Below are 24,517 nucleotides of genomic sequence, written 5' to 3' on the forward strand. Positions count from 1 at the left end.
CAAGGAATAAAAACACAAAATCAGAAACAAAATAGCAATCGAAATCACAGAATACAAAGGATTATAAGAAACTACTACAAAAATATTATATGCTGACAAAGTGGACAGACTAGAAGAAATGGTTAAATTCCTAGAAACTTCTGAAATTCCTAGATCTTCTGAAACTAAATCAGGATGAAACAGAAAATCTGAACAGATAATTAATAGTAACGATATTGAACTGAGAATTAAGAACCTCCCAACAAAAGTCCAAGACCAGATGAATTCACAGATCAATTCTACCAAATATTTGAAGAAGAGTTCATAAGTATTCTCCTCTAACTATTCCAAAAAACTCCAGAAGCTTCCGAATACATTCTGCAAGACTAGCATTTACCCTTATGGCAAAACCATCAAGACAAAAGACACCACAAGAAAATTACTGGTCAGTATCCTTGATCACATATTATCCTAGAGAAGCAGGGATGCTTCAATATTTGCAAATCAATCAACATAATATACATCAACAGAACAGGATAAAAATCTTAATAGATACAGAGAAAGCATTGAACAATATTCAACATCTGCTCAAGAGAAAAACTCTCGACAAAATGGGGTTAGAGGGAACATTACCTCAACATAATAAAGGGCATATATGAAAAATACACAGCTAACATCATACATAATGGTGAAATACTGAGCATTTTCCCTAAGATCCAGAGGAAGACAAGGATGTCCGTTCTTGCCACTTTTATTGGACACAATACAGGAAGTCTTAGCCACAGCAATCAGAGAGAAAAAAAAGTCCAAATTGGTAAAGAAGTAGTAAAACTGTCACGGTTTGCAGATGACATGATACCATATGTAGAAAACCCTAAAGATTCTACCAAAAAACTACCAGAATAAATGAATTCAGTAAAACTGCAGAATATAAAATTAGTACATAAAAATTGGTTGCATTTCTATACACTAATAATGAAGTAGCAGAGAGAGAAATTAAGAAAATCTTATACAACTGCACCAAAAAGAACAAAATATCTAGGAATAAATTTAACCAACGAGGTGAAAGGCCTGTACTTTGAAAACTATAAGACATTGGCAAAAGAAACTGAAGATGACACAAGCAAATGGAAAAGTAATTTCATGCGCATGGATTGGTGGAATTAAAATGTCATACTACCAAAAGCAATCCACAGATTCAATGAAATCTCTATCAAAATACACAAAGCATTTCTCCACAGAACTAGAACAAACAGTACTAAAATGTGTATAGAACTACAAAAGACCACAATTGCCAAGGCAATCATGAAAAAGAAAAACAGAACTGGAGGTATCATAATCCCAGGTTAATAGTTTATCTTTACTAAGTTGTAGTAATCAAAACACTACGGTACTTGGCACAAAAATAGACACATAGGGCGATGGAACACAATTGAGAGCCCAGAAATAAACCCGTGATTATACGGTCAACTAATCTACAACAAAGGCAAGCATATACAATGTGAAAAAACCAGTCTCTTTAACAAATGGTATTGGGAAAACTGGACAGCTTCATGCAAAAGAATGAAACTAGACCATTATCTTACACTATACACAAAAAGAAACTCAAAATGGATTAAATACCTAAATGTGAGACCTGAAGCCATAAAATTCCTAGAAGAAAACACAGGCAGTAATTTCTCTGACATCAGCCTTAGCAACACTTTTCTACTTATTTTCTCCTCAAATAAGTGATTGGGACTACACACAAAACACTTCACAGTGAAGGAAACCATAAAAAAAAAAAAATCCAGAAGGTAACATACTGAATGGGAGAGGCTATGTGCAAATGATATATTTGATTAGAGGTTAATATTCCAAATATATAAAGAACTTCTACAACCCGACACCCCTCCCTGCAAATAACCAAAAATGGGCAGAGGATCTGAATGCATTTTTTCAAAGACATACAGGTGGCCAAGAGACACATGAAAAAATGCTCAACATCACTATCAAGGGAAATGCCAATCAAAACCACAATGAGATCATCTCACACCAGTCAGATTGGCTGGAATCAAAAAGAGAAGAAAAAAGTGTTGGCGAAGATGTGCAAAAAGGAACACTCAAGCACTGTTGGGATTGTAAATAGGTGCAGCCCTTGGGGAAAACAGTCTGGAGGTTCCTCAAAAAATTAAAAATAGAAATACCATATGATCCAGAAATACCATACTGATATTTACCCAAAGAAGTTAAAATCATTGATTTGAAAAGACATATGCACGTTTTCTGCAGCAACATTATTTACAATAGTCCAGATATGGAAGTAACCCAAGTGTCCACTGATAGCTGATGTGTGTGTATGTATATATGTGTATGTCTGTGTGTATATACACACAGAATATTTCTCAGCCATAAAAAAGCCATAAAAAACAAATACCCACCATTTGCTTCAACGTGGATGGAACTGGAGGGTATTATGCTGAGTGAAATAAGTCAATCGGAGAAGGACAAGCAGTGTATGTTCTCATTCATTTGGGGAATATAAATAATAGTGAAAGGGAATATAAAGGAAGGGAGAAGAAATGTTGGGAAATATCAGGAAGGGAGACAGAACATAAAGACTCCTAACTCGGGGAAACGAACTAGGGGTGGTGGAAGGGGGGAGGAGGGCGGGTGTTGGAGGGGAATGGGTGACGGGCACTGAGGTGGACACTTGACGGGATGAGCACTGGGTGTTTTTCTGTATGTTGGTAAATTGAACACCAATAAAAATTAATTAAAAAAAAAAAAAAAAAAAACAAAGAGATCTTGCCATTTGTGATAATATGGATGGACCTAAACAGTATTATGCTAAGTGAAGTCAGAAAAAGACATACATCTGACATCAGTTATATGAGGAGTCTAAAAAACAAAACAAATAAAAGAAACTAAAAGCAGAAACAGACCCACAGAGAACAAACCAATGGTTACAAGAGGGGTAGAGTGTGGGGGACGGGCAAAATCGGTAGAGGTGAGTGGGAGATACAGGCTTCCAGTTATGGAATGAGTAAGTCACAAGGATAATAGGTACAGCACAGGGAATATAGTCAGTGGTATTGTAATGGCACTGAATGGTGACAGAGGGTAGGTTCACTTGCAGTGAAAAGACCATAAAGTATGGATTTATCAAGTCCCTACGCTGTACCCCTGAAACTAACGTAACATTGGGTCAACTGCACTTCAACAAAGAAAAATGTGTGTTCAGCACAGCATATACATTGGCTACTCTTCCTTTTACCCACCTATTCCCCTATTCAGCCAACCATTTATCCAAGAATCGTGTGCTAGGCCCTCTCTTGTGAGTGTATGGGGACATAGCAGTGGAGCAAACAAGACCCTTATCTTCAAAGCATTAATATTCTAGCAAAGACAGACAAACAAATAACAAACCAAGCAAACAAATGAATGGCATTTCAGATAGAGACATTTTTTGAAGAAAAATAAAGCACAAGGAGGGAATAGAAAATGACTACATAAGGTATATGGGACTATTTTAGATATAGTGGTAGAGGAAGGCCTCCTGAAGAAGCAATTTCATCAGCATTTCATTATTAATGGCTAGGAGTATGACTGGTATTTACTAAAATGGCACATCCTTCTCCCATTCTGCTTAATAGCTGCCAGTGGAGCACTGCAGCACATCCCTTTGAAAATTAATAGTTTGGTGCCAATATTAATTCTAAAGAGATTTTTTCCTTTAGTTGGAAAATAAGAGAATGCAGCATTTTGATGTACAAAGAGATTTTTCCCATTGCTCCTATCTGGTAGGGCAAAACAAAAGTTAGAGAATGAATAGGTTCTGAGTCAGACTATGTGCTTTACTAAGTGAACAAAAGATAATATGAAGGTATCATTTTTTTTCTTTTTAATGAGGCAGTTTTGTAGGCATTCCTTTAATAATACAAGCTTTATAAGCAAATTTTAAAGCGATAAAAATACTTTTTAGGCTGGCAGTTGCTCATTAAATTATATAATGAATAAAAAGATGTTCTGAAAAGCAAAAAGCATGATATGAACGTTAGGAAGGCATTTTAACTATTATTGGCCAACTCACCTGAAGCTGAAGGAAGCTGATCATAGTCCTGTGATGTTCTGTTGGATTTGACATTTTCCCCTGGTAATCTCCTAGCAGGAGGCAGAGGGACTTGACCACTTACTGGATCAAAGAAGGGGTCTTAAAAGTAAAGATAATTTTCAAGTTAAAATGATCTCTACCAAATTGCTGAAGAAAAACATTCTAGAAGTGCTCTATAAAGATCAAAGGTTTTGAAAATTAGAACAATTTCATGACTGATATTAACCTTCTTTTAATCCTATTTTCTAATTTATTCATTACTTGCTCAAATATGTTCTTCACATTTATTCCTAGACAATACAAAATACTAATTATATATTTTCCAGATCTAATTATAAAATTCTTGGTGATAAAAGCTGCTGCAAATTTTTATTTTCTGTCCCATTCTGTCTGGTATAATGAATAGAAACTGTTGCAAAGTAGAAGCACCTGGGTGACTCAGTTGGTTAAGCATCTGCCTTCGGCTCAGGTCATGATCCCAGGGTCCTGGGATTGAGCCCCGTGTCAGGCTCCCTGTTCAGTCGGAGGTCTCCTTCTCCCTCTGCCCTTCCCCCTGCTTATGCGTGCTCTCTCTCATAAATATTTTTAAAAATTAAAAAAAGAAACTGTTGCAAAGTAAAAGAAAAAAAAGAGGGTTTGATTTTTGCCTGTAAGCACCATTATCAAGTCTGTTAATCTCTAAGCATTAGGCATAACCTATAAAATGTACCTGACATTTGGGATTTGTGAAGATTAAATAAATTCATGTGTGTGAAATCTCCTGTATATATAAAGTGCTCCTTAAATTACTACATTGGGCATCCTAAGCTAAAAGTCATTTTTAACTGGGTCACTGAACAGTAGATTCAATTGTTAAAAATTGTGGTATTAGTACCTTTAAGCTTTTTACGTACAGTAAAAAGCTGTAGTTTTAACCACCTTGGCAGAGCAGTGGCATCTGAAATAGTACAAATTATGAATTATACACAAATTAAATTTACTTTTGCTACTTCTAATGATGTTTATTAATTGGAACTGAAGGCAGAAAAATAAATGTTGTCAGTGTACTATATTAAATGGTTAGGACCAAAAATATAACTGGTTTAAAATTAGTAGCATATAGGTTTAAATCCATAGAACTGGTTTCATTTCTGAGTAGATAAACACTATCTCTGCAATGTCTGGTTCACTGATAATTTACTTAGCCACCACTTCTATCTCTAGCTCCTCTGTTTTCTTCTCTCATATTACCTTCTGTTATGTCTGCCACTTATCTCCAGAGGTAGTGTAAGTTCTTTCGAGGGAAGGGGTCTTGTGTTCTTATTGTGTTTAATTTTTTTTTTTTTTTTTTTTTTTATGATAGGCACACAGTGAGAGAGAGAGAGAGGCAGAGACATAGGCAGAGGGAGAAGCAGGCTCCATGCACCGGGAGCCTGATGTGGGACTCGATCCCGAGTCTCCAGGATCGCGCCCTGGGCCAAAGGCAGGCGCCAAACTGCTGCGCCACCCAGGGATCCCTCTCATTGTGTTTAAATTATATCACCTACCACACAGTACCAAGCACACTGCTAGGCAAATGGCCTGAACGTCATAAATCTGTGCTTTTAACTACCAAAAATAAATCCAGATTGATTCATATTTTTCATAAATTCAAAATTAGTGAAATCTGAATTACTAACATAAGATTAAAATCATAACTATTAAGGATCCAATTATATTTTATTGTTTTAATGTCCCTTTAAATTTGTCATGAAGAATACGTAAGAATCTGATTACGAAGAAAATTAGCATGTATTTACACTGATTTTTTAACTAGGTAATGTAAGGCAAGAGTTGAAATCTTGATTGTTATTTTCCCCTTTTTGAGTATAATGATTATTCCTAGCTTTGCTGGAGACTTTTTTGACCTAAGTAAGGCTATTTTACTTGCTTTCTATAAAATTCAAGATTAAAACTAATGTTAGATTTTGCACTTTTGATATTTAAAAAGTCAATGGTTCAGCCTCATTAATTTTGCTGAAACATTTTAGGAAGCATTGAGAAGATAAATTCATGCAACAAATGTTTATCCTTTGATTTGGAAGAGTAAGTATTTGGAACTAGGTATGCTGATTTCTGCATCAGTTTAGAAATTTCCTGAAGATTTAGATTTAAATATTCAATAAAATTTACTTTCCATTATTGTGCATTTTAAACATTGCTGATATAACATTAGATCAGAGGAAAGAATGCCTTTTACAATACATACACTTATTAAAAAATCTCTTTAGGGGTAATTTATAGGTTTGTCAAACATACTTATGTCCATACTAACTGTGCACTTTAAACATTAGCTTCTGGATATACTATAGGGTCATAAAGAGACTACAAAATATATAGTTGTGTAGGGTATTGTTCCTTTAAACTATTTCACTTAAAAAGTCACTAGGTATACTAAAAATATTACCATAAATGGCAAAAAATACTTAGGTCAGTTATAAATCACTACCATCCGTTTCTTCCTTCTTTTTTTTTTTTTTAAGATTTTATTTATTTATTCATAAGAGAGAGAGAGAGAGAGAGGCAGAGACACAGGCAAAGGGAGAAGCAGGCTCCATGCAGGGAGCCCGACGTGGGACTTGATCCCAGGTCCCCAGGATCACGCCCTGGGCTGAAGGCGGCGCTAAACCGCTGAGCCACCCGGGCTGCCCCATGTCTTTCTTTATGCTAAATTTGCTACTAGTCCAGTGATAGGGTACACGGGGCTTCTATAGCAAGGTTGAAAGTATTCAGGTTTCAATAGGAAAAGATCAACCCAGTTACTACAGACAGCACAATAATCAACTGTCTCCCGATAATTTTGAAAAGCAATCGAGTTTTTAGAAATAAATCCTTCAAAAACTAATTAAAGTAAAATTTTATATCCACAGTTAGAATTAAAACATACAAACTGAAAATATAATAGCCAATGTACCATTTATCTAGTAATAAATGTTTGAGAAATGAGTGAATAAACACGATGGCATTAATCTATTCTAAAAAGCAAAGTACTATTGTCTGTGATTTACAGTATGGTAATGCTAAATTAAAATTTTAATACTTAGTTCAGAGATTATAGAAATCTAAGGGAAGACTGGGAGGAAAAGTTTGCTCACTATAAAAGAAATGCGGAAATATGCATTGATTGAAATTATGCTGCGTAAAAAGGAAACCTATTAAATGGTTATCTCTAGGGGGTGGCACTGGGGAATGTTTTTAATTCCTTTTTTTTCATTATCTGAAACACTTCCCAAATATTTACTCAAGTGTAGAAAAAAAGGCAAATAAAATTGGACAGTTAAAATAGTGGTGTATTTTCCTGTGGGGCTGTCCAAAAACCATCTGGTTGCTTTATCAGTTATCCTCCGAATTTTAAAAGAGTATCAATGCAGGATCTATTGTTAGAAAGGTCTGAAGAGCTATTTAGGTGAAATGAAATTCCTCCCTCTCCGCGGCCCTCACTCTTTAACTCACATTCATAAACTCCCTAACTAGGTAGTGATCTGGCCACTACTTAAATCCTTCAGTGCTAGAGAACTCACCACCCCTCTAAAAAAATAATTCTTTTATAAAATGCTTAAGAATTCTTACTTTAGAAAATTGTGATGAAATTTTCATTCTTAATCATATTCACTGGTCTGATCTTCTGAGGAAACATGGAGGAAATCTAGTCCTCCTTTCACACTAGAGACAACTCTAATATGTGTATTCAAAGTCGTCTCTCTTGTTAAACATTGCAGTTCCTGTCATGCGCTGTGGTTTCTGCGGTCAGGTGTAAACTCTCTTTACCGCCCTGGCTGCCTTTCGCCAGGACTACCCCAGCTCAGTATTTCTAACCCTTGAGTATGCCTCACAATCCCCCAGAAGGCCGGTAGAAACAGACTGCTGGGCCCTACTCCCAGAATTTCTGATTTGGTAAGTCCTCCTGGAGCCTATGAATTTTAATTTTAAGTAGGACCCCCGGGTGACACTGATGGTGCTGGCTGGAGGACTACGGTTTGAGAACCAACCACTGCTCCAGCTCTAGCCCCTCAGTTCTTCAACATCTCCCCACAGTGGTCTCCGGGCCAGCTGAGCACTGGACCTAACCTCACTCCTTCTCTGGTGTGAACTCTGGAAGTGCCACCCTCAGATGGCAGGAGCTCCCTTGGTAGTCACATCATGACTGTTTCATAAAGGTCACAGTTAACGGAACTGCCTAAATCCTCTTCCATAACTCTTGCTAAATGACCCAAGTATTCTATTTTACTTATGAAATTGCATTTCTGGATCCAACTGGAAAACTTTCATTTAACTGTAATCAAGTCAAATTATTTGGCTTTTAGAGTTGAATGGTGACTTTAGGATTGGATAAGGACTTCAAAAGAGATTCCAGGTTAGAAAAAACAGTGAAAGAAAGGTTCACCAAGGGCTGCCAGGCATGTTGTGTATTTTGTGCACTGCACAAAGACATGTAGTTATGGGAATGAGCAGACTGAAATGCAGCCTTGGCTTTGTTCCTGGAGCACTGGCCCTGGCACAAGGTAGAAGGAGGGGCTGCCTCTTTCAACCCACCAGCACAAAAGAAGTGCCTTTTTGTAATCTGAACAAAAGCACGTATCTGCTAGCAAAGTAGAAAGCTTTTTTTTGAAGATTCTTCAGGTTTTGTTAAGAGAGGACTAGCCCATCCAGAATAGATGCTCATGCACAGCAGTGGGCATTACTATTTGCCAAAAGAAATCTTGCATGAAGGCTGAACACCAAAAACAGATAAAAGAAGCATCAGAGCCGTGCCCCTGCTTTGCTTCCCCCCACATTCTGCAGGAGTCCTAAGGTTCCTTTGCAGAAACACAGGACCTTACAGTTTGAAAACTGTTGCTACACAGAAGTCAGTGGGCTTATAAGGCTGCAAAGGTGAACTTGACTCAAGTATGCAGGGCACTGAGGGCACTGAATGCTGGGAATAAAGAGGGGCGTTTGATCAGGTATTTAGCACAACACCAGAAAGAAATCCAACTTTTTTTTTTTTTAAGACATCTATCCTTTGTCTTTAATTAGGGATAATGATTTCATTAAGGAAACCAATTCTCAATCATGCCCAGCGAAGATTTATCATTTTACTAGACTAAAATTTTACAGCATGAACAACAGTGAAAGCAACAGCACTACAACGTTCATACACTCTGCTTTTAATACAGCAATCACCTCTATTTCCCTTTTATGATTCTATAACTAGTGAGTCAAACTTTCATTTATTATTTAAAGGGTATTCTTTAATGAAGTTTATGGACATAAGAGTGAAGAAAGGTCACAAATCTTTTATTTTAGATATATAATGTATTAATTTGCAAAATGATACTCAAATGCTTGTTTATGAGTCAAAAGAAACCATGCTCTATTTATTATTATGTAAGAAAAATTAAAATATTTCTTTTGAAAAGGAGGCAAGCTGATATATGTGGTCTCAGGAAATTAAGAGGATACAAACTTCCAGGTATAAAATAAATCCTGGAGATTAAAAGTACAGTATGGGTGGGGCACCTGTGGCTCAGTGGGTTAAGCGTCTGCTTTCAGCTTGGGTGATGATCTCGGGGTCCTAGGATCAAGCCCTGCATCAGGCTCCTTGCTCAGTGGGAAACCTGCTTCTCCCTCTCCCTGCTGTTCCCCCTGCTTGTGCTCTGTCAAATAGATAAATAAAATCTAAAAAAAAAAAAAAATGTACAGCATAGGGAATAGTCAATAATAGCATAAGAACACTCTATGATGACAGAAGTAACTACACTTACTGTGAGAACACTAAGTAGTGCATAGAATTACTGAATTAATATGTTCTACACATGAAACTAATATAACATTGTATGTTAATTATGCTTTAATAAAAAATATATAGAGTTGATTAAAAATTGCTATCTCAATGGATCCCATAAAGGATCTAGCAACAGACTAGAATCTGCCATGTTAATAATATGAAAGGCTGGAAGAGGAAAGAAAATAAGTTATCATTTTTTTCCTCAGGAGTATTTATTATCAAGTGACATCAACATTATTGGGAGTAGAATCAGAATACCTCCATGTACAAGGGAAGGTCCAGAGACAGTCAACAGGTCCAAATGACACTGCCCTGGCCCCACGCTAGCCTCAGACAGTAGGTTACGGACTGTCGTTGCTGAGCTGCCTGGCAGTCAAGCAAAATGAAAACAAGTAAACCTATATATGAAATAAAAACAGTTTATACGACTTTTGTTTTACCTAATAAAAGGGGCATTTTCATTTTGTAATTTTTTTTAGTAATATCCACAGCATTTTTATGAAGTTTTTTTTAAAAGCACAATGAAAAATAAAATTATGGTAACTAAAACATTTTATAATTAGCTCTTTTGATTAAAAACAAGTAAAAGTGTATATTTGTGTAAAAATGTTCTCTTCCAACTCCTGGAAAGCTTGACTCAATTTTAAAAGAAGGCACTACAGTGACTTTTATTTCATGGGGCTTAAACCACATATACAAACAGTGATAGGTACCTTGTAGGAATCTGACCAGAGATTATCCAGAAGTTAGCCTTGGGAAAGGTTAACTGTGTTTTAGAGTGACTCTTTTATGTTAAATTCATGTATAAAACAAAGATTTGAGTAAGTGAAAAAGACAGCAAGTGTTATCAGTATTTATGATATAGGAATTAATAGGAGCCTAATAGTTATCCATCCTTTCTGCCTGGATTAGAAGGGGTATGACCCTTGCTTTTTGATTCATAGTTTCCAGTGAATTCATGGACTCCAGGAGGGGAGGGGGCATCTCATAGAGCAGGTGACACAAAGGACAATTCAAGCAATACTTACTGATGAAAAACTAACTCAAAATTATTTCTTAAAAAATGAGCCTCTTTTAGAAGCCAAAGCTACCTACTTCAAGTTATAGGAGTATAATTTGTGTGTCTCATCCATGAATCACCTCAAACTTTCTAGTTACCAAAATGACTGGAAAAGAAAAATTTAGGAAAATGAGTAGTAAAGGTGAATGGTAATGACTAAGATTCCCAAGTTTTCACTGAGCTAGAGTCGGCCCAAAATCAAATTGAGCCCTCATTAAAAACTTCTAGATTTATCTAATATAAAATGTAATTGTTAAAAAATTTTTCTATGTTTATCCAAACCAAATTGAGACAAAAATTTGAATATGGATCATAGTCTCATCAACATGACATACTGGATGATATCAGCAGATTTAATGTAACTGATTATTTCTTCCTGAAAGTGCTAATGGAGTGGATGGTTTGTTATAAGTCTCTTTATTTTTATTTCTATTCCTCACTCGAAAGGTTAAAAAAAAAAAAGCTATGTGTTGATTTTTCCTTGAAAAACAATAGTTTGATACACTGATATTAAAAATTAACAATGGTAACAATAAAATCAGATATTTCAGAAAAATCTATTAATGTTGTAATGATGCAATTTACCGAAACATTGTCTTTTTGAACACAATTATGACCCTCAGCCACAGCTAGTAAAATTAAAACTTACTAGGAAGAAATATTGAGCTCAGAATCTGGAGAGTCTCAATTCTGTCCTCATCACTAGTGCCCCATCGTGGAGCCCTTTTGGTTCTCAGGGACGCCTTCTGTGGCATAACGATGTTACCTGGATTGGACGAGTTCGGCAGCACCTATGATTCTTGTTGCTTCTGACATTTTTATAATCCTTTGCATTAAATTAACCAATTGACAAGCAAACCTGCCCAACTGCTGGTTTTCTCTACCCTGATTTTTCTGCTAAGGAGCTAGGAACCATACACTACTAATGCTTATTTGACAGTACAATCTTAGAAAATGAGTGAAAAGTTTCCTTTGGCTTTTCCCTCTTACCTGAAGGAAGAAGGAAAAGGTCCTGTCCTGAGGGTGGTCGGCTATTGGAGCCGGGAGGTTTAGAGTGTTCGATGAGACTGTGCCTTGCGGGAGGTGGGGGAGGCGGGAGGGATGGGGGTAGGGCATCAAAAGCATCTTCACCTGCATTTAAAGAAAGGTCAGTGTCAACAGCAGAACTTCATTAATGAAAACACAGCATCAGGCCAAAGTAATGATTGATTTTCTCTTGCTGCTCATAAAGAACTTCACCTGCAGGGTTTATCTCACAATTTACCAACTTTGAGAATGAAAGCTACTTATTTTTGGGGAGTGTCGGAAGAGAAACACAGGCACACAAACATACATGTTCACGTGCAATGTTTTTCTATCTTCCAGGCCTTTCTGGTAAAAGGCAGCTCTGCAGGTTATGAAAGAGCTTATTATCTACTTGTAACCTTTGTAATATTAAGGACATGATGTTTGAACTAAAACTTATTCTAAATCATACCATCAAAACAGAATTTTTTTAGTGTAACAGTAAGAGTTCACAGCCTCTTATTAGAAAAATCACACTATGTACAAATAATTTAATGTCACAGAATAGATTATCTTTCAAAGTTTATTCTTCTGGATTTTAATTCACTTAAAACTAATGTTGCATATATTTCATTGTCAAAATACAGAAAACGTACCTCTAGAAGAGAAATATATTTTTCTACTTATCAGATATCTCTAAAGAGGAACAGTTAAATATAGAACGATCTTCTCTGGTCCCCAAACTACTTATATTTGCATATTTCCCAGCTTTAGTAACTACAGAATATTGCAGCATGCTTTTATGTCTACTTATTTTTCCCTTGCCACATCTTACTATTCTACTCATATTTTCCCATACTTCAATTCTTTAAAACAATAAAAATTGCAATATTGCAATATATGTATTTTGGTAAGTAATCTCAAATACCTAGTGAATGAAACAGGGTATAAGCAAACACCTACAGATTCCAGTAATAAAAATTCATGTATTTAAATTTATTGACTTAAGCCAAAGGTATATTTTAAGGAAAAATGGCTTTACCATTAACCCAACTTGCCTTATGAAACATATTCAAAGTATTTTCTCTAATGATCGAAGTCTTTTTCTAACTTAAAATATTTGAAGGTGTGGGCAACAGGGGGCAGGGGAGGAGAAAGAACTTTGCTATCATTCCAACCTTCAGCTATCTGCTACTTTCATTATCTTACTCATCCAAGTCCTTTTTTCAGCCCCTAAATGTCAGGTATACCATGCTAGGCACACAGGTAATGTGAAGATCAAAATCACAAGGTCCTAACGCAAGGGGCTTAGATTCCACCAGAAGATCTAAGGGAAACTCACAAAGAGGTATGATTCACAGGTGAAAGTGCCTCTGGTCTCACGGAGAGAGCTCTGCATTGTAAGAGGGACAGGCAACGCAGAAAGCGATATTCAGCAAGGTAAGCCCGGGATATCAGAGGCTCAAAAACATTTATTTATTAAGTGCAAGGATGGTGTCTTCTTGACAGAGGGAACGGTATAAACTAAACAGTATAAATCAAGCATAGATGTGCATGAAGAGCGAGAGGAAGGCTGAGTTACAGACACAGGCTGCAACACTGACCTGTGTCGTCTCACACGGCCGGCGCCAGCCATAGACAGCTGTTTACTTAAAACTGAAATTCAGTTCCACCCACAGTTGCACAGGTGAATATACAGATTCGTTATATCACCACATAAAGTTCTACTGGACAGTGGTGATCTAGGTCATTAAGACTGGGGTAACAGGTCAAAAACCAGCACATAGGAAGAAGTGGGAGGGAGAGAAAAAACTGTAAGTAAAAGTGTTGGCAGAGGCTTGTAATTGATGTTGGTGAGAATGAAGCAGTGAGCTACAGGAAGAGCAGAAGCAATTCTATAACTAGAAACATCATTGGTTGATGGTGTCTGGGGAAGAATCAAAAGGGTCATTTCACATTTCTGGATGCCTAATAATTAATTCAGGGAAGTTTATAGACAGACCTTGATCATACATGATTTTATGTTATGGTGACTTGTTATCGTGAAGCCTGAAGATGTGTGGAGATTCCAATTGTCTTCCTCTAAAAATAGGGTGAGAAGCTTCCTAGAATTAATTAACACAGGTACCAGCAGCAACCAGCTTTAATATACATACACACGTGTACCTTTTTGCACACGTACATACTAGTGTATTTTATATAAAAATTTGAACCAAAGAGACAGAGATTCTTTGGATATGCAATTGCAATGATTATAAGACAGAGTCTATTTCTCAGCTCTCTACAATAAGATATGTAATTTTCCATAATGTAATTAGCTAAGTAAGTGGAACTGGGTCATGTTATGCTGAAAGAAAAAGTAAGTACACATTCATTAAGAATTGTACTTAAAGAAAATCTCAGATGAACACTTCAAATCTACTAGAACACAAGGGCTCAGGGGGAAGGAAGGATGCTCTCACAGGTTTTTTGGACTGCATTCAGTACATGAAGAGACAGCTTACAATGCAGATTGATGGCCAGCCCTGTACCCATCGCTTCAATCATATAAACGGGATAGTGTTTACAGGAACTTGAGAGCCACCGCTACCTAGAGAATCCATTCTAATTCAGACAGATTCGTAATCTTGTAAGTCTGTGTTACATTGAACTCTGAACTCTGATCATTCAGATATTAACTGAAAGAAGAGGCAGGGTGGCTTGTTTGAAATTTTTTTTTAAAGGTTTCCACCTAATGGAGGGATGAGAAGATCATAATCAGAGGGCGTCCTGTTGAGTGAAGAACCATGCTTTGGATTGTCCCGAGTTGGAGGCCTGGCAGGTGGTAATGGCACTGGATCAGAGGCTGAATCAAAAACATCTCCTAGAGGATAACACAAAATCTTAATGTATTTTCAGTATAACAATGGCACGGAATTTTGCCTTTAAATTCTGACCATTAAGATGTAGAACACAAAGAGAATATGTTTTATACATACCCTTTAAATAAATGCCTAATTCAGGGATGTTTGATTTCTTCACCTCTGAAGATGTACCATGTGTTCCATTCAATACACAATGACCATTATCACAAGACCTAAAGCAGAGATCACAAGACAAAAATCATAAGAAAAATTATTTTCCATTTAAAAGTAATTTGGAGGGGTGATAGGAACTAGCAATCCTGATCATATGCTAAAGCTTGAAAGTAAATGTAATTTCCTTTTCTGGAAAAAGTATAAGAAATATTTCCTAGACATTCTTACTCAGAACTATTTTTACAAAGAAGGAGTAAATAGCTCATGAAAGACAATCTTTTCTTAAAGTGAAATCACAATTACAAGGGCCACAAAAATTGTTGATAAGCTAAACACAACGGTGAAAATTAACATATATTTGGACAAGTTCAATAGTACCTTGTCAAGTGTTGAAGAAAAACATGCAGTAAGGCAAAAACAAATATGTAATAGTCCCAACAGCTTTATTATTTGTTGATGGTATTTAACATGTTTTTATTTCTATACTTTAAGCTTTCCTTATAATAAACTGAACCCATCAAAGAATTATTAAATGTTCTGTAGTTTCATTAAAATTCTGATAGACATATTCAAAGACCTGAGGTCTGTTTTAGGATTTCACTACTGTTAGGATGAAAACTCTCGCACTTCTGACAACTGTAGAAAAGTGGCATTGGCAAAGGCCTTGGGTACACAACATATATTTGAATCTGGGGGTCTGTGAAAGATAATACTTACTAAAAAAGTATTTTTGTTATTTGTATTGGACATTGGAATCATACTCTGAACATAATGGACAAAATTGGGGCATGGGGAGATAGTGGGAAGACAAAGTTCAGGGCATGTTTTGTATTTTTTTAAGTTTCAATTTATTCATGAGAGACAGAGAGGCAGAGACACAGGCAGAGGGAGAAGCAGGCTCCCTGCAGGGAGCCTGATGTGGGACTCTATCCCAGGACTCCAGGATCATGCCCTGGGCTGAAGGCAGGCACTTAACTGCTGAGCCACCCAGGCATCCCATATTTTGTCTTTAGAATATAGCTGTGTAACAACGAACTCTGCTCACCAAGTTATTCTGTTCACAAAAAAACTATAGAAAGCAGAGTTTATATTTTCCTTTTTCTGATTTACTCTGAATTCTTGGGGCAAAGTAAAAATACATACATAATGGAGGAGATAGTGGATATTTAAATAGTTACTGCAAGAGTGGCTTCATCTGAAATTCATTTCCATTCTCTCTGGTGGCCACATCTATTTCAGGGGCCAGAGATGGTTCATTTGAAAATAGTTACCACGTATTGAATTTTCATAATAATGATGGATTTTTACTGAAACTGAATTGAATTATTCATCTACTGTTTAACTTTTTCCACATATTGACAATTTATTTCTTCTGATATTCCAAAGTGGGAAAATGCACTGGAAAAGAAGTGTTTAAGCTTAAAGAGTGCTCTGTGGAGGACGTAAGAAGGTACTTGATCCATCGGCTTTCAAGAACAAATTAGATAAAAAATTCTCTCCAATTAAGTTTAGGGATTATCAACATTTATTACTTCTCTATAACAATAGAAAGATGGTAATGGTGGTCATAATTCAAATTTATTTTCAGGATTTGGGAGGCCTGCCACCAAAAATCTCATCCAATATGATCTGACAATTAAAATTTAAAGCATTGAAATTATACCTCTCACTTCTTCAGCTTCTGGAAAAAAAATGAAATCCCAAGGAAACCAAAAAAGCTCATCTTACTTCAGTCTTTAAAAATTACTATACATTTGTAAGAGCCAAAAGACCTAAGAATTGTGACAATTTGTGTTTGATGTGAAGGAATAACTTCCCTCTAATAAAAGTAGTAGACATTTGGTTCTTCTGATATAACAAATTGCCTCTCAGTTATTTATCTTCTCAGTGACACCATTTTATCAATTAATGTCTTAAACACCAGTGATTAGCAAGAAATACTTTGATTTTTGTTTTGAAATATGGAACCCTAGACTGCAGAATGTTAGTAATCCTGGATAAGAACTCTGCAGAGTGTTGATAATTCGAACGAGGGTCACTCTTGTAGATACCTCTCTGGCTAAAATGAAGATTTGCTCCTCTTTTCCAAGCATTGGATTTCACCTCAGTGTGATACTCAAAGAAAGGCACTAAAACATTTTTTAGATTTTTCATCTGGAAAGAAAGAAACACTCCACTAATAAAATGCTTTCCACTAAAAAAATAAAAAAATAAAATAAAATAAAAAATAAAATAAAATAAAATAAAATAAAATAAAATAAATAAAATAAAATAAAATAAAATAAAATAAAATAAAATAAAATAAAATGCTTTCCACTGATGGACTTGACCTTGAAAACAAAATGGCCCATGAAGTAAAGATGACATAGATGGCTGAGGTGTTTGGCAGTTCTATCCTCAATCGAGAGATGCTGGGAGGCAGGAAGGCTGCGCCTGAGCCATTTGCAGTGTGCCCAGCAGAGCTCCAGGGATTCCGTCACATTAAGGAAATGAGTTCACAACGTAAGGTTTAAAACTGAGATTTGACTTATTGAGTACCTCATGTAAGTCAGGTGAGAAAAAAGATATTTGAGACCACAGATTATTAACTCAATTATGTAAGTGTAGAATTATCCTTCTAATTTAAAAACATCAATATTTCAACACACACTACTCATGTTTATTTCTTATTTTTATTTTTTTTAAACATTTTATTTATTCATGAGACACACACAGGCAGAGGGAGAAGCAGGCTCCATTCAGGGAGCCCGACATGGGACTCGATCCTAGGTCTCCAGGACCTGGGCCGAAGGTGGCGCTAAACCGCTGAGCCACCCAGGCTGCCCCACACTACTCATTTTTAATAACTCTTATATACCTCAGTAGAGCTGCCATTTCGAAGACCAAGAATGTCTTTATTATAAGAACAAATGACTGACAAGAAGAAAAAAAAGAAAAACACTGTTCCTCACATTCTTATTTGATCTAAGGAAAGGTAAAATAGTTTCTGATAAAAAAAAAGATAGTTAAGGGAAATACTTTTAGTGTTTTTGGTTGTGTTTTTGTTTGTTGACTTCTTCAGGATATGATGAATAGAAGTAGGTAGCATATCAAGAAGGGAAATGAATATATACTAGTCTTTATATCATGAAAAAAAATTCCACGGAAGGTCGGATAATACTTTAGTTTCTGAGCACTGATTTCTCTTCTGAGATAGGTGCTTAGAACTGATAAAATGCATTGAAACTAGTGTACTGAAAATTCATGAATCACCGCAATACATAATGTACAGCAAAGTTTTATCAGACTATAATTTGTTCTAAGTGGGGAGAGGGCCAACAAAATGGTCCATTAGATTTACTCGTCAATTTATTTAATTAAATGACTTCCTGATTAATGAGAAATCTGCATCTTTGAGTTTTCCCTGAAAATAATGCAGAAAATGGTATATAGGAAGAGAAGGCTTTGAACAGGAAGGATTTTTAATTAAATACATGTGATTCAGATGCTTAAAAACAAAAACCACACATGATAATGTTTATGCTGTGAGATGTGAGGTGATAAATGCTGCCCGTATGCTTACCTAAGAGGAGGTTTTACGTTATGGCAATGAGATGGTTGTGAATTCAGGGAAACAGGATGGGATGAAGGAATCTTGTATTCATCATCATCTTCCTCGACTGGGTCTCTGGTTTTCTCTGAAAGGGGATTTGCTAACGGGCCAGTACACCTACCAGAGAGGGAAGAAAATCCAGTCTAGTTTAAGCATAACAATTCAAAACATGGAGTCGGGTGTGATAGACTTAAATCAAAGGAACTACTTTGTCACTTGTGTTCATTTTTCCATTACAGGGTAACATCCGAAGGGCTGTTCTTATACTAAATACAAATGAAAAGGATTTTCAATCTTTTGTTAAGACTCTAGTGATGAAATAAAAGAATTTTCATACTTATAACTTTAAATGGCACAGTATGAAAAACTAGTATCCTGTCAGATTAAAAAGGTCTTAAAGTTTAAAAAGATGTATAAAATTATCCAAACCAAAGTCATTAAAATATTACCATTTTGTTCCAATTTAACTTAAATGGGTAAATTAAGATAATAAATATATACGCATGGTAGTTTTATGTATTAGTGAAGTCTTTATAGAAAGGTCAAACTTTCTGTCTCTTGTGAATATTACCTATAAGCTGAAAAAAATTCAGTTCAATTAAATGAATTCTTTCTCCTGTGAAGTTCAAGTACAATTCAAATTGTTAATTTTTTCCCCCAACTACTACTAAGAACTAAAAATGACTGGAACAATTAGAAGTAGATAATAAGAGAACTTATTAAGTCTTTGAGGTACAGTACATTATTTTTATGGCTTCAATTCCTTGGCTAAATAAAAAAGAACAAGAATGAGTACAACAATTACCTAATATCAAAAGAAATTTTCAGGCATTTTACCCATCTATGAGAATAAATAAACAAAACAAAGCCAAACAAGGAAACAAAACCTACCGTTTTCCCACAGTTGTTGCTAATGAAGTTAAATCCGACCCTTGCTTATGCAAGAAACACACAAACCTACCCTAACTTTAGGAGATCTAACCAGTTTGCAAGACACTGTTGCTAATATATAAATCGGAAGCTTTTGTTAATCATTGTGAACCTCTGTTTCATTAAAAATATTTAAAAAAAAAAAAAATCTTTGTGACTGCAATATTGAAGCACCTTCTGTAGAGGGAGCAAGAGTCCTTTGGTATATGTGCCATCAAGCCTGAAATAACTTCATCTAGATTTCTTCTCACTAGCTAGAATGAGAAAAATTTTAAGGGCTTTTCTCTGCACCCATAACAAGAAGACATTGTGAAAAACGTTCAAGTTTTCAAGTTTCAACTATGTATTTGAATCCTTAGAAAGTTCAAAGATTAGAAGAAATGTCTCTCTTAAGACTTTTCAAAAGCATATTTTTTTTTACCTGTCTTTGAAGACTTTTTTCAATGCGGATTTTTGAATCCTTGTTTGTTTGAGCTATCTCTGAATTCAGATGACAGTTTAGAGTGAGATGAAAGCACAGTGACAGAAAGTCCACTGTCACTGCCCAGAGCCCAAGCTCATAACCTTATTAATAACCTAAGGGGGACACCTCCTGTGGTGTAACCTTAGAGGAAGTAGAAGAGCTGGTGAGAACATGAATTGCAAAATGGTGATCCGATTGATGGGTATTAGAGTAGGGACTTCAAACATGACCTTTCTAAGTCTTATAAACACAGACATCTATTTACCTAAGTCAAGGACCAGAATGGGTTCTATTAGCAAATCAAACAATATACATCCTTTCTATGTCCTAATATACTTTCATTCATAATGAATCCTGTTTTCCTATGCAATTCAAGCATATCTTGTATAAAAGAAAAAGGAAAAGACTTACTGACCAATTGTTCAACAACATCCATGTTAGAAGTCTACCATCTATCTGCCTGTTGTGGATTACTTCCAAAGATTTAAGAGTTTCCAAAGAAGGACTGCATGTTGAGACAAGAATGGGCAGTCTTTGAAACCACAACCGTTATGGCTGATTCTATATTTTCTCTTCAAAGATAAAGAATTTCATCTGGGTAATTCACACACCTCCCCCTTGTGCCTTCCTGCAAATCAACAGATGGGGTATTTCTGAAGAAAATGAGAAGTAAAGCCCATCTAAGATTTTATGGAATAATAAGGGCTTAAAGCTAAAATTTACTAATCATAGATTATTAGCTTAAATGGATTTTAGTGGATTATATATAGAAGTGAAAAATGTCTTCAAGTGGCATTTGTATCTAAATCCAAAAAAGTGCTTAGATATCCCATTTATCAGCGTTTTAATAAGTTCTAAAGAGTCAGATTTTTCTTTGTATTTTTAATGCAAACTTCTATCAATATAATATTCTACTTAGGTAAGCCAGTTTATAATATTCCAGTGCATAAAAAAACTTTTTTTTGAAGATTTATTTTAGAGAGAGAATGCATGGGGAGGGGTAGGGATAGAGGGAGAGGAAGAGAGAAACTTTAGCAGACACTATGCTCAGCACGGAGTATAAGGCTGGGCTCAATCTCACAATCCTGACTGAGATCATGACCTGAGCCAAAACCAAGAGCTGGATGCTCAACCGGGCGTTTAACTGACTGCGTCACCCAGGTGCCCCTCACTCCAGTGCATTTTATTCAGCATTATATAACTTTTTATATCAAATTAATCTTATCCAGTTCTGAAGGGGAAAAATAAAAGCAGTTTCTATCATAAAAAATGGGAATGTACAGTATGGACTTGGGGTGATTATGTGTCAATACAGGTTCAGCTGTTTTAACAAATGTACCATGAAGGTAGAAGATGCTGATATTGGAAAAGGCAAGGCATGTATGGGGGCGGGAAGTATGTGGGAAACCACCATACCTTCTCAATTGTGCTGTGAATCTAAAAAAAAATAAAACCTCTCATCACTCTACACTTCTCTAAAAAATAGTTTTAATAAAAAGACAAGGTACACAGAAGATAAAGAAGTTGTATAGAAAGTATACAATTAATATAAGAGACATCTCTGCACATAAATTACACGATTTGTAATTGTATGTGGGATTTTCTTCCCCTTCACAAACTAATTCAAAAAGGAGGTTCGATTTTACTTGCAACTAAGTAAGTGATAAAATAACAAGTTTAACAATTTTCGGCAGCTATCATGTATGATTACTTTTGGCAGCGGAGAAAATACCTAACCTATGGACACTAGAAAATTTTCGGTCCTTGATTTGGCTTCTGAGAAATGTTTAGGATATCAGAGGAACAAAATAGAGCAGACTGCATTTGGCTGCTTCCAAGGTAAAGCTGCCAAGTAAACCGTCTTGCCACTTACACCCATTACTTCATCCCCTTTACATGAGCCTCATACGCTGGCCCGGCATTCTGCACGGTGGCTGTCATTCTGGAGTTAATCCGCTGGTAATGCACAAGGACACATTCTCTCAAAGGCGCACAGTCATTTTCTCCCCCACCTGCACCTCTTGTTAAATTCACTGTGTGTTAGTTATTGGAGCCTTCGTGAGAAATACATCCACTTTCTGCAAGTGCACACTTGAAAGAAACCGAGAATGTATTTTCTAATGCTGCTCTTAGTGATTTTTACATTTCATAACAAACTCACAGATACACCCCTCTAGAGCATTTTATATCCTTGGTGTGAGGAGGGTGACCTGCATATCCCACTGGCTTTATTTAGGTAACCTAGAACTCCAACATCACCCTTGCCATGTGCTTTTCTTTCCTTCAACTGAGCGAGTTCCTGGTAACGCACTTAGTCCATCAACTTTTCCAGAAGAAAGGCAAAGTAGAAATATCTATTTTTATTGTCTATAGACAAACCTCCTGTGACACTGCCTGACAAAACAGGTTTCTTTCAAATTTAATTTGTTCAATTATGTGTATTTGGTATATGTTCCTTCACGGACAATGTGTTTTCTACGTACTCATCTAGGTCTGTCATCTATTTCTGTCCTGAATTGCAAAATGCTTCCAGCTAGACCCTGAGTCAACAAAGGCCTGGCAGGTGTGTGTCCAGGGGAGCACTCACAGCTTTTAGACAAAAATGAGTGGTTATCAGAGAAATAGGTGACCAAGCTGCTAAGGGAAAAAGAACAATCTTTTTTTTTAAAGATTCTTTCATAATCTAGAAAAGCATCTTAAATATACTATTTTGCTCGTTTTCTACATGTAAAAATGTTTGTTTAATCATATCTGAAGACAAGGTTTTAAAAAATGTATTTTCTTAAAACCAGATCTTCAGAACCTGTTGTATATATTAGTCCATATCTCTTGTATTAATGTCACAATACTAACAGGGAAAATAGTTAACTCAGGGAAGTCCTTGCCCTGAGAAGTGGTAACATAAAATAAAGCTGTATTTGAAGTGATTGCATATATGCCACAAATAACTTCCTCAGTACATCAGAGTGATTTTGAAGGTTCTTTCATGACACCAAGAAAAGTTGGTGTGGTCTATTATTAAGTTTAACATTAAGCCTTCCTATAAGCTTTAATTATAGCATTCACAGACTTGTATATAAATTGGAGAAAAAATTTTAAGTGACTTTTTTAAAGGAACTTATTCAGAACCAATATAGATCTCTAAAATTTTTAAGGGTTCTGTTTTAGAAATCAAGTAGATACCGAGGAAACACATATCTTTATTGAGAATCTATCTTTCCAATATATGTTGGATGTTAAAGACCTTACAATGATATTTAAAGTGGCATTATTTGTAATTGCCAAAAACTGGAAACAGCTCAAGTGTCCCTAGTGGAGGGATGGATAACCAAGCCGTAGTATGTTTTATCTGATTTTTTTAACACTTTTTTTTTTAGATTTTTATTTATTCACAGAGACACAGAAAGAGAGAGAGAGAGAGAGATGCAGAGACACAGGCAGAGGGAGAAGCAGGCTCTGTGCAGAGAGCCTGATGTGGGACTCAATCCCGGGTCTCCAGGATCACATCCCAGGCTGCAGGCGGCCCTAAACCGCTGCGCCATCGGGGCTGCCCCTGTAGTATGTTTTAAATTGGAATGCTTACGCTGGAGCAATAAAAAGGAACAAATTATTGATACAGTTGACAACATAGATGAATCTCAAAAGCATTATACTAAGTAGAAAGAAGCCAGACTCAAGGGGCTATGCACCGCATGTTTCTATTTTCTATTTTCTTAGTGGTTTCTATTTATATGACCTTATGGAAAAGGCAAAACTACATGGACATAAATCAGATTGGTAATGTCCAGGAGTTTGGGGTGAGGGGAGAAACTGACATAAGGCATGGGGGTGTTTTTTGGAGTGAAGGAACTGTTCTATAACTTGATTGTGGTGGTGATTACAAAGCTATGCATTAGAACTCACAAAGCTGAATTTTACTGTGCATAAGTTATGCTTTAACCACTGGAAAAATTTCATTTTAAGATTAAAAATTCATTTTAACTCATTTCAGATATTGTAGATAAGCATCCTTCACAAATACGCTGAATATTCTTAGTGGTTTTCAAATAAGATGACATAACTAACTTACTACGTGAATTTAGACTTATTAACAGGAACTAAGAAATGCTTGAATCTTATAGAATCTTGTAGAAAGATGCCTTCACTTAAAATGAAAACAGAACCTCATTCTAACCCTACATGTTTTCTGTCAATAGATCAGTATGTTTATGGAGAAATGGAGAATATATGATAGATTATGCCTCTGTGGGACAAAAAAGAGACCGTATAAGGAATACATTTTATACTGTATATTTAAATAGAATCCAATGGCTCACTTTTTGTTTTTTTTGTTTTTTTTGAGAGAGTGAGAGAGAGAGTATAAGCAAGGGGAGGGGCAGAGGGAGATGGAGATGGAGAGAGAGAGAGAGAGAAGGAGAGAGAGAGAGAGTCTCAAGCAGGCTCCATGCTCAGTGCAGAGCCTGATATGGGGCTCACATCTAAGGAAGCCAAGGTCCAATTGGACACTTAAGCAGCTCAGTCACCCAGGCACCCAAATGGCTCACATTTCTAAGGCTACCTAACTTTTTGTGATCATAAAATGTTTTTTTTTTT

General features: G+C 36.0%; 1 protein-coding gene across 8 annotated transcripts in view; it reads right to left on the reverse strand.

The window, feature by feature from the left end:
- Window positions 1-24,517, reverse strand: part of CBLB (Cbl proto-oncogene B) — a 217,111-nt gene that overhangs the window by 21,251 nt on the left and 171,343 nt on the right. For 5 of the 8 annotated variants that reach the window (XM_025990002.2, XM_025989999.2, XM_025989996.2 and 2 more), the window contains 5 exons: window positions 18,502-18,648; window positions 14,901-14,998; window positions 14,654-14,785; window positions 11,908-12,048; window positions 4,052-4,171 (listed from right to left, as the gene is read on the reverse strand). In XM_025990002.2, coding sequence (XP_025845787.1) covers window positions 4,052-4,171; window positions 11,908-12,048; window positions 14,654-14,785; window positions 14,901-14,998; window positions 18,502-18,648 — 638 coding nt within the window. The remainder of the gene's footprint in view (window positions 1-4,051; window positions 4,172-11,907; window positions 12,049-14,653; window positions 14,786-14,900; window positions 14,999-18,501; window positions 18,649-24,517) is intronic. The other 3 variants (XM_025989998.2, XM_025990000.2, XM_025990003.2) reach the window with 1 other exon arrangement.

The sequence above is a fragment of the Vulpes vulpes genome, chromosome 1 (genome assembly GCF_048418805.1).
Source record: "Vulpes vulpes isolate BD-2025 chromosome 1, VulVul3, whole genome shotgun sequence".
Taxonomy (NCBI): Eukaryota; Metazoa; Chordata; class Mammalia; order Carnivora; family Canidae; genus Vulpes; species Vulpes vulpes.